The sequence below is a fragment of the Spodoptera frugiperda genome, chromosome 28 (genome assembly GCF_023101765.2).
Source record: "Spodoptera frugiperda isolate SF20-4 chromosome 28, AGI-APGP_CSIRO_Sfru_2.0, whole genome shotgun sequence".
Taxonomy (NCBI): Eukaryota; Metazoa; Arthropoda; class Insecta; order Lepidoptera; family Noctuidae; genus Spodoptera; species Spodoptera frugiperda.
Window position 1 is genome coordinate 11540319 of NC_064239.1, and position 11704 is coordinate 11552022.

Genomic DNA, 11704 nt, shown 5'->3' on the forward strand with positions numbered 1-11704 from the left:
AACAGTTTTGACTAATCCGCCAATTAAATTATCTTTCACAAAGTTTTCGGCAAATTCTGTACGTGAAAGCTCATGAAAGAAATTGAGAATGAAAGAGAGCGCGTTCGGTGCTCTGATTTTCGAATACATTTTTATTACAGAGAGCGCCTATACTATACTTATCCACTAAAGTGCATCAATAAATCTAATAAAATAACTAAATTACTAAAGCAAACGAAACTAATTACTTCTAAAACCATACTCACCTATTCTGAAAATGGACAAACACATAAACACAAGATGGTGCGATTAACAAAAAGAAAAAATAAATATAATTACCTTATCAATTTTCTCAACTTTCAACACAGCTAGTACATCCTTAGGATCGTTATCCTGAATAACGCCAAAATATGTTAAATAAGCCTCTAAATACTACACTACTATGGACGTAGCCAAGATTTTTTTTACGTAACAATATTCAAGAAAAATTTGTCGATTCATTTTCGCCCCTATTATATTTCTATGACAAAAGTCATACACTATCCGCGGTATTTACTCTCTTCAGCCGTTTCAACTAGATTTTTTTGTTTTAATAGTTTAGAAATTATAGTATAATGATTCTCATGTTTCCTGGCTATGTCCATGCTACAAAATAAATGTGCTAAAAATGCGTAAATGCAATGTACACACTCTGAAAATGCTAGATCTAGGAGGCCATGTCTAATAGGACTTTACGTGATAAAGCATACTCAAATCATTGCAATAACACACTCATTGAAATATAAGACCATCACAAAAAGACATTAATTTAATCACAAAACTCCAATAACTTCAATGGCCTTATAAAACAAAAAATAAATAAATACAAAATCATAAACAAAGCATGATCAGTACTTAATTCAAAACATTAAATTAAGAACTACATCTATCATTCTAAATTCAAACATTACCTGCCTGTCTAACAAAAAAAAAATACTTACAAACTAAGGGTTGGTTCATACATGACGTAAAATACGTCGAACGTATCATCGATCGTACTGACGTATCATCGGTTGTGAACGGTCATATACCATATCAATTGTTTTTCTATACATTTGTCTGTTCTGTTGTTACGCGACCGATGATTCGCGACGCATGTTCCGTCAAATATGAACCGCCTCTTACTCAATGAATGCAGAAACTTACTGTGTTCAACATGCGTACAGTCTGGTGATGGAATCTTCGACTTTCAACCTCCATTTGCAAAAGACTCCTTGGTTTCTTCGGAGCGTCACCGACAGGTAGACAGTCTATAATGTTCTCCCTTAGCTCATTCGGCCTAAATTGTGGATGTTCACAGAGTAAGGGAGATAGAATGATGATCTCATACTCGCAAGTCGAAGTTTCCTTGAATGAGTAGACTTCATGTTTGCCGTAAGTATAGCATACATATAGGACTCTTGTCAGACGAGGTTTGCCACTTAAGTCACATACAGTGCCTGGAAATGGAATAGAAAATAATTGATGTTATTACAGGAATTTTAATGACTTAACTAGTAATAAAAAGCACATAATAAATGAATGCTTGAGTAACAACAAGTAACCGCTTGACGTTGTATTTCATTGCATGAGTGTTTAAGCACAATATAGTAATCCTAAGATACAAAAGACTGCCTGACTACACTCATGTAACGCCTACTAAAATGTTTAGATGTCCATGGGTGGTAGTGATTGCTTACTATCAGGTGAACCGTCTGCTCATATACCGGCTTATACCGTAAAGAAATAACTACAATGAAAATACATGTTGCCAATGTACTGATAAAGTAATGGAGAATGTTAATATTACGTAAATAAAAAAAATACCTACACATTCTTATACATATTTAAATAGCTTTAAAACATTATTAAGTGATAACCTACTACTTAATAAGTATTAAAAAATAAAATATATGAGACATTGTACTATGAGCAGTACAACGGCAATTTTGTATGAGAAATCAGTCATCAAAACTTTAGCTTGTATAACGGCTTTTATTGTAAAAAATAAGTATACAGATCAATTCATTACATCAAGTTGCCAATGTACACACATGTGTAAAAACTTAACATTCTCCAGTTTAGAACCTCACCATCATCTAACACCATTTCCACAGATGCCAACTTTGCACCATCAACTGTGGTTATCCTGTAGGGCTCCTTCTTTTCCTTGGCAGCCTTAACTTCAGCCTCGAGCTTGGCATGTTTCTCAGTACTCCAATGACCAAGAAAATATTCCTGAGTCTTTACTTGTTTACCTGGAAAACCATTAAAATTTTTGCTGTAGTATTATATCGAAATTTTAATATGAACATGCATTACATTAAAATATATTGATTTAGACTAGACAATAATCCCAACAGTAAGATAGGTAGTCTAATTTTTTAAATATACAATTACTTCTAACTCTAATTATAATATGGATACAGAGATTCATATAAGAATATTTGACATAGAAACACTATTAACGCTAAATAATATTCAGAAATTGTATGTTACCCACAGTTACAATTTTACTTTTTAAATTAAGTTCATAATAATATAAATACAATACATAGATACACATCAATGAATCAAAAAATTACCTTTGATAAAGGTGTTGCTTGAATGCAGATCTTTTTTCACTAATTTAATTTTACCATAGAGAAAAAGAAACAAATGTTATAATAATTCTTATAAGACCAGTATTCCATTTAGAAAAAAAAACAAATTAAAAATGTGTTTTACCATCTCTTTCTTCGTGGTATTGTCGAATATATCGTCCGTGGCACACTTCGTAGCTCCAGTAACTCTCAAGCCTGTATGAGCATATTTTTTGAGAGAACAGTGGCTTGAGAAGAGTCAAGGGTGATGGTCCGTCATATTCTTCGATACTAGTTGACTCTTTGGCACGTAGCTCTGGTATCCGGCACTCATAGCTTTCCTTATTTGCTGTTGTCACTTTCAAGATTTCTTTTTTCGGTAGCTAATTGGAAATAAAATGTTCTTGTTAGAGTGATAAATGGTTAATAATTACAAACTAAGAATAGGATACAAGATAGGTAATTTTTACTTTCCTATATAATATAATTTGATATTCCTGATCAACTTATTGAACTGAAAACTGTTTAGAGAATCACTAAAATTAAGCTTACAGAAACAATCATTAATACGTGGCCAACTCTTATAACTAATTTTACCATTAGCTTACCTCTAGTTTATTCACTTCCCCATCGACTAGGTGTTGGATATCCTGGTTTCCCGGCCAGTTGATTCCAAATAATATGGTATCGTCAAATCCCTTGAAATCATGTTCTATACTCGATACTAATTTCACTACACACAAACAAAGCACCAAAACACACCGCATTGTTAGAGTCTATATTCTCATAATAAATTAAATTCTAATTAAAACTTATAAATAATCACTATTTTTACTAATTACTTCTTGCTCCAGCATTTGCAAACAAATTATTATACGACTAGATTATAGAACAGCTTTTTTAGGAGGTCACAATATGATTCAATGTTATATCCAATTTGGTCGGGTATTTTTTCAAGTGACTGATGTGAGTTGGAGAGCTGTCATTAGCTAAACTTACAGTCGCGTTCGAAAATATTTTTTGATGAAGAATTTTAGAATTTTACGTATTAAATGTTTTATTTGTATTTTGATTAGGTGCAACAAACACCTTTATATATTTATTGAATAATACGAATCTTTGCATTTTTTCTTTGATTATCAAAATTACAAAATTCAAAGTTACAAAGTTTTTAGACTTTATCCAAAGACTAGTTTCCCTTTTGAAAAAAAAATCGCAGTGTCTATGATAAATCTTGTCATTGATTGTCTGTTGTGACTTCTGTCAAACTACTTGGTTAAATTTTGTGAAAATGGCGTTCAGCTTTCCAGCCTTTTCTTACATTATAGCGTTAATAGTCGACGCATTCTTAATATTCTTCTCAATATTCCATGTTATTGCGTTTGACGAATTAAAAACTGACTATAAAAACCCTATAGATCAATGCAACAGTCTTAACCCGGTACGTATTTATACCTGTGGGTGCAACCAAAGTTCATCGAAGTTCATTTGAGTAACTAACCTATATTTCTGTTTCAGCTGGTATTACCGGAGTACTTGCTGCATTTATTAATAAACGTGCTGTTTTTATTGTCTGGAGAATGGTTTTCACTGCTCATAAACATTCCATTGATCTTGTATCATCTGCACAGGTAAATATATTTTATCGTCTTAGGTTATGTTATGATAATCTGAGGACAGTGTAAGGACAAGGTCTTTAGAATACAATAAAGTGCCACCTTGAGTGTTATTTGCACAGAATACAAATAAAGTACTAGCTGCGTGTTCAGAATAACTTTTACCTGATTTTAAAGTACTTATACAACATATCAAACTAAATACCTTCGATATATATCGTTTATATTAATACTGGATGTTTATAGTTAGTTAATGGGGGTATTAAGTTAATCCTAAGGTTCATGTGTCCTTAAAAAAAGGTTGAATATGATATTAAACTGTTTATATCCTCATTATAACTATGTTTAAGGAAAACAATTAAAACTAATAGACTCTGAAGGTGGTCACATACAAATGTTTAATTCAAAAGTAATCATTACTATAATAGATTCTAGAATTTACAAGTTAATTAACCTATTTAAGCAATAATGACTAATGCAAGAATGCTTTGTCATTGTAATAATATTTTATATGCTATCTTAATTTGCATTGAACTTTACACCTCCCACTTTAATCTATACTGTACTATAGGTATACATGTTGTATATATAATTTGATTGTGCACTGCCAATTTGTTTTGTCAAAACAAATCAGTCCTACCCAATGATATTATAAGTAAAATAGGTGTAGACAAGTTATAAGTGCTCAGAAAGAGGCACATTAAAATCTGGACAAATGGCAACATTTTTCTAGTATGAGACTATATGGAAAATAGAAAGGGGTGTGGTTTATAACATCTCACACTCTCCATATGGTATCATGCATTATGTTGAAGGGAAATTCAGTTACGACATCTCTTTGTGATTGCGCACAGTAATCTCCAGAAGTACTGTTCTCAATTTGGTAAAATAGGTGCTTTTAAATAGTTTTAGCAGATCCCTAGTAACCATTTAGACAGAGATACACAATCAAGCCATAAAAAATCTTAGTATCTCATAACAACAATCTACAATGTAATGTTTGTCAATCATTTGATAAGATAATTTCTGGATTTATCTGCTTTATGTTACAAATGTGTCAAAATATTGAGCATTCTTTGACTGAAATATTCATTTTGGGAATAGTTAAATAGTCTGTGTTTCAGTCTTTTTTTAACTTAGTCACCCAAAAGCTGATGTTTTGTTTCTCAATTTTATCTTGTACTTAAATATCTTGCTCCCTCTGAAGCTACAGACTACCTATTGGGTTTACTGGGGCGAGGAGTAGAAATGTGGTGGTTTTTAATCAGAGACACTCCTTCTTGCCTCACCCAAGGCGGGAAAAGGCACTGGATGATATTCCCCCTCAAAATAAAAACTGTCATTATATAAACTATTTGTTGTATGCCATAAGCAGCATATATTTTTGAGTGTTTTAAAATTAAATAGTATTGAAATATTTGAAAGTTATTTTTGTCTTATTTATGTCTGATATTTAACTTATTGAAACGAATAAGAAATATTCCACTTGTTCACTAATAACCCATTCAAATTTCAGATACTACACAAGGCCCGTTATGTCGGGGCCAGGTCTCTACGACCCGACTAGCATCATGAATGCTGATGTCCTAACAGTCTGCCAGAGGGAAGGCTGGATCAAACTTGCATTTTATTTGTTATCCTTCTTCTTGTATTTATATGGGTAAGAACTATTTGTTATTATTTCTTAATTTTGTAATGTAAAGCATAGCTTTTTCATACCTAGTTTTCGGGTTAACAACATCAACAATCCAATCCATGTCTGTCTAGTTTCCGCCAAATTAGTATTAGTTACTCAGTTCTTACGACACCCACAGTAAGAGCACTTAGTCTTAACCTCTCGTTTATATGAGACAACAGTAGAAAACACATTGTGACTAGTGTGGATCTGCATTCTGGCACACCAAGACTTAAGAATGGATAATAATCTCTTAAAATCACCTTTCTCTATAAATGTGTCCACATTATATCTAGCAGTCTGTGTCCAATTAAGCATTTTAAACATAATAAACACAAAAGTAACTATTTTATTGTCATTAAAAATAAATAAATAAACAGTTGATAAGAACAAAGAAACAATTGTACCTAATAAGAATATGATTCTCTAAATAACATACCTACGTACAATAAAATAAATAATATTTCAATAATACCTAGGTGTTTATAATCATAATAAAACGGCAAGTAATCTTAAATATGGTTGAAATCTTTTAAATCGAATGTCTAGTCCTGGGGCCTTAGTCTGCTATTACAATTGTGTCAGAATGGTCGATTATATATATATGTCCGTCCCTCTTGCACTGCTCAACCCTGTGCTCCATCTTTGCTCTTGATTAAACCTCAATAACTGTTCTAATAAACAAATGTGTGCGGCAATTATCGACCAATTACCCAAATCTTGAAGGTCAAAATAATTGTTACCAAGGTCAATTTAACTGAACGGTCAGTATCTCAGTTTCTTGGTTTCAAAATCGAACACAAGAATAAATTCGAACATAGTATAAAAATAGGTCTGGTTTTCCTTCCTGATGCTATAACTCCAGAACGCATGAACCGATTTCCACGGTTTGCATTCGTTGGAAAGGTCTCGGGCTCCGTGAGGTTTGTGAAAAAAAATTTTAGGAAAAATTCAAGATAAAAGCAGGAAAACGGGAAGAATCATTAGTGGCGAATCGGAGTTCGCCAGTTATGCTAGTTCGAACATAAAAACGTATACAGTAGAAGCTCCTTATTCGCGCTTCCTTCATTCGCGTTTTCACTATTCGCGGATTGAAAAAATGCGATCCAATTCCTATATTCGCGGTCTAAAATTTCTTTATTGATAAATAAATGATAAATGATAAATGATATTTATTTTGCAAATAGGTTATAAAATAACACTTTTACACGTCAATCTCTTAAATAACTAGATGAGGCCGGCATTTCCTATCCGACTACTCTGAGAAGAAATGCCGAAACAAACTCAGAGGTCGTAGTCTCTTTTAAAGTCCAGACAAAATCAATTAAAGATGTCGGAGAACCGTGCAAGATGATTCTGTAGTGGTCTTTTGAGGAAAGAACCACAGCAGTTTGAGCGGACCTGTTCAAATGGCAGCACGCATGTGTCAGTTTACAATCAGCTCAGCTGACAGCTGTTGCTGAATGATCCGACGAACAACACCAACCAAAAGAACATTTGGGTAGGCCACACAAATGCTCAAACTGTCAGAATATAATTTACTAAAAATAAAATGACTAGCAAAAGTCTCACACGGTCCTCAAACTAACAATTTTAAAAGGAATTATAAAAATATAAAAGGAAAAAAAAATAAAAATAAAACAATGTCAAATTATGTTCATGTCAAATTGTATAAAAAATGTAACTATATGTTACAAACATGTCAGCAAGACCTGTGTGGACATTATAGCAGTTCATTCCCAAGCCTGACTATCCTCCAAGTAGTCTTTTATTTTATAAAAAGCTTTACTACATAGTTTTTCTTTAATAACATTTTTAAATTTACTTAGGTTTAAACTTTGAATATGGCTGGGAATTTTATTGTAAAAGCGTATACATTGACATCTAAACGAACCGCTTATTTTCTTAAGTCTAGTAGTAGGAACAACATATTTATTTTTATTTCTAGTGTTAATATTGTGTATATCACTGTACTTTTTAAATAATTTTATGTTTTTATGAGCATACACTATATTTTCATAGATATATTGAGAGGCAACAGTCATTATATTAATTTCTTTAAATAGTTCCCTGAGAGAATGCCTCGGACTAAGATTATAAATTGATCGAATGGCTCGCTTCTGCAGCACAAAGACAGACTGAATGTCAGCAGCATTCCCCCACAGGAGAATACCATATGACATGATACTATGGAAATAACTAAAGTATACTAGACGCGCTGTATTTACATCAGTTAAATTTCTAATTTTTTTAACGGCATATGCTGCTGAGCTGAGCCTTTTCGACAACTTATCTATATGTGGGGCCCACTGTAGCTTAGCGTCTAGGGTTATACCTAAAAAGATAGCTGAATCTACAGGGTCCAACTCCCCGCCCTTGATTAGCACGCTGGTTTTGACATGCCTAACATTTGGTGTTGTGAATTTAATGCATTTAGTTTTTGATTCATTAAGTAGCAAGTTATTGGCACTAAACCAGCGTACTATTTTTGAGAGAGCACTATTTACATGATCACTGACTAATTGTCCACGTTTGAGTTTAAATAATAAAGAGGTATCATCAGCAAACAGTACTATCCCATGGTTATCCTTTACAAGGTAAGGTAAGTCATTAATATAAATAAGAAACAAAAACGGACCGAGAATTGACCCCTGCGGAACACCCATCCTAACAACAGACCCGGCAGAAATTTTCCCGTTAATCTCAACTCTCTGAATTCTATTACTCAAGTAAGAGATAAGTAGGTCCAGAGAGCTGCCCCGCATTCCATAATGGGATAGCTTCCTGATCAGTGTTTCATGAAGGACACAATCGAACGCCTTGGATAAGTCACAAAAAACACCCAATGCGTCCCCTGAGTCCTCCCACGCGTCATATATGTGATTAAGAAGTTCAACACCGGCATCAGTTGTTGAACGACCCCTTGTAAATCCAAACTGGTTACCATGCAATAATTTATTTCTATTAAAAAATCTTTGCATCTGATTTAGAATAATTTTTTCAAAAATTTTACTGAATGTAGGTAGTACTGAAATAGGTCTAAAGTTAGTGGGGTCGGAAGTACTACCCGATTTAAATAACGGAGTTATTTTACTATTCTTCATGAGATCAGGAAACACACCACGATCAATACAGTTATTAAAAATTAAAGCTAATACAGGTGCCACAATAGTTATTACAGAACTGGTAATGTACACAGAATTACCCCAAAGGTCAGCAGTCTTTTTCTTATTCAAAGTATGGAACGTTTTAATTATATCTGTATAATCTATGTGTTCAAAATTGAAACTTGAATGGCAAGCTACAACATTTTCTTTTAGTAAAGATTCTGCGACAGTGGGTGATGAATTCAAGGACCTGGTAGTGGAAACAGGAATGTCCGAAAAGAAGTTTTCAAATGCGGCTGCAACTTCAGCATCTGATTTAATTACATTATTATCAATTACCAGATTATATTCACTACTTCTCCTTTTAGATCTTCCTGCTTCACCATTAATAATACTCCAGGTCGCTTTAATTACATTGGAACTGTTTTTTATTTTAGAGCTCAAATATAGTGATTTAGCAATAGAGCAGACTTTTTTAAACAATTTAGAATACTTCTTTACATATTCATTAAATTCAATAGTGTTTATAAATATCCTCTCGTTATAAAGCTCATATAGGCGTTTCCTACTTTTATAGATGCCAGTAGTTGCCCATTGATTGAAAGGCGCATTGCCATGAGCTGGTATGGTTTTAGGTGTGAAGGTAGATTTAAACTCGGTATGGTAAATATTTAAAAAATCATCACACAAGTTATTTGTATTTTTATTCCTTAATAATAAAGGTAATTTGTCAGAGAGTTTAGATTTGAATGTTTCAATGCGTCTTTCAGTCTTTGGATTAACAATAATATGTGGTTTCGACACTTTATTTACTTTATTTTCTATTGAAATTAATTGTCCACAATGATCTGAATCAAGCAATGATATAATTTGTTTATTAGTCGGTACAATATCAGTATAAATATTATCTAGACAAGTAGCACTAGTAGGAGTTATCCTAGTGGGCTCCAGAAACAGGTTCGTTAGGTTAAACGAAGCAAATAAACTTACAATTCTAGTACTTAAGCTAGAATTTTCTAACAAATTTATATTAAAATCGCCACAAGTAATAATGAATTTATTTGAACTACTGAGTTTATTTAACACTTCATCTAATACTGTTTCAAAACAGTCATACAAGCCAGTAGGTGGTCTATACACACTTAAAACAATAAACCGCTCTAATTCCACACAGGCTATTTCAACAGTACGTTCAACAGAGTAACTAACTATATCCTTGCGTTCTTTGAATTTAAGATTGTTGTTTATTAAAATTAGTGAACCACCATGTATAGCGTTTTCTCTGCTGAACGAGCTACCAATCTGATGATTACCAAAGTTGAACATTAGCTGATGGGATTTCAGCCAATGCTCAGTAATGCACAAAATATCAACATTATTACAGTTTAAAAATAATTCTATTTCTAATTCTTTACTCATGAAACCTTGGATGTTTTGGTGCACCAGATTGATAATATTACTGTTAAGTATGCAAGAGGATGACTCTATTGTCTTGCAAGATTCTCTATTCGCGGATCGAATCGAAATATCGGTGCATAACCTAATAAAATACATTCGCTATCCTTTGTCAACGCGTCAGTAGAAGGATAAAAAAATAATATAGACCTTATTACAACTACGTCTAGATTGTGACTTCTGCCTAAACCTAGTGTGACCTAAACCTGATGATAATAATATTATCATCAGGCAATCTGTATAATCAGAAAGTTCAATTAAACTTTTTTTTATCTACTATTTGCTTTCTGATTTCGTCATCTAGGAACGTATCCCCTATAACCCCATACAAATTACCATTCCATATTCACGATTTCTGTATTCGCGGCATATTTACGGAACGCATACCCCGCGAATAAAGAGCTTCTACTGTATACGAAATTCATAAAATAGTAAATGATAGCACAGCAGGATAGATACGTTCCAATATTATAATGATACAAGAAACGAAGGCAATGGCAATTTTGCGATCGTTTAATTCGTCGCGCACTACTCTTCCTATATGGAAAAAGTTTAACAAAAACTGCAGCAAAAAAAGTAAAAAACAAACTCGGATATCAATGTCAATGCGGACAGAGAGCGGTTTCTTTGACAAACTTATGGCTCTTGCCTGACGTAGGCGGCCGTAAGGTTAAAATTTCTGCACGGTTGGTGCGGTGGCTGGGCGACCGGCTGCCGCGAAACGTATAACGGGTTCGATTCCCGCACGGATTACCTACACTATTTGTGTCGGCCACAAATTTTTTAGTCGGGTCTGGGTGTTCTGTGTTTGTGAACTTGTATGTTTGTAAATACACCTATGACACAGGAGAAAATCTAAGTTTGGGGCAACGTTTTAAAAAAAATATTTACGTTCCAAACAATCTACATGGCCTCCCAAATTGCCTAAATGCAATGACATGTTATTCAAATAATTCAAAACTTCTAAATAACGAATGACCCGATGCCTGAAAAGTACGCATTCAAATTGCTTATTCATTGTAAATAAATAATCAATTATAAATAGCACAGATAAAGTCCAATTTCGATTAACTCCTTAACTTAATTTATCTCTTGTTTCAGAATGATCGTTGTGCTGATAGCGGCATGAAGCGTCGCTCCTGGTGTTTCGTTCCAATAAGTCATAATTAATTTATTGTTAGCCCGCGGCTATATCGTGTGTCCGATGAACAAGGAATGTTGTATAGTTGAGACTTCGCAGTATTTTGATAATTAAAGTAAAACTAATGTAAA

At 33.3% G+C, this 11704-nt stretch overlaps 2 protein-coding genes across 6 annotated transcripts in view; one reads left to right on the forward strand and one right to left on the reverse strand.

Moving 5' to 3' along the window:
* Positions 1-3582, reverse strand: part of LOC118265497 (endoplasmic reticulum lectin 1) — a 132124-nt gene extending 128542 nt beyond the window's left edge. Inside the window, exons 1-6 of one of the 5 annotated variants that reach the window (XM_050705809.1) lie at positions 3188-3472; positions 2725-2962; positions 2583-2621; positions 2091-2255; positions 1165-1457; positions 319-372 (exon numbers count right to left, since the gene is read on the reverse strand). In XM_050705809.1, the coding sequence (XP_050561766.1) occupies positions 319-372; positions 1165-1457; positions 2091-2255; positions 2583-2621; positions 2725-2962; positions 3188-3346 (948 nt within the window). In that variant the 5' untranslated portion in view covers positions 3347-3472. Of the gene's footprint in view, positions 1-318; positions 373-1164; positions 1458-2090; positions 2256-2582; positions 2622-2724; positions 2963-3187 lie in introns of all 5 variants that reach the window. The other 4 variants (XM_035578396.2, XM_035578398.2, XM_035578397.2 and 1 more) reach the window with 4 other exon arrangements.
* A 241-nt stretch (positions 3583-3823) lies between these two features.
* On the forward strand, positions 3824-11704 carry LOC118265312 (protein cornichon). Its single transcript, XM_035578122.2, has 4 exons — positions 3824-4020; positions 4098-4210; positions 5712-5855; positions 11534-11704. The coding sequence occupies exons 1-4, from the start codon at positions 3871-3873 to the stop codon at positions 11559-11561; spliced, it is 435 nt and encodes a 144-aa protein (XP_035434015.1). The 5' UTR covers positions 3824-3870; the 3' UTR covers positions 11562-11704.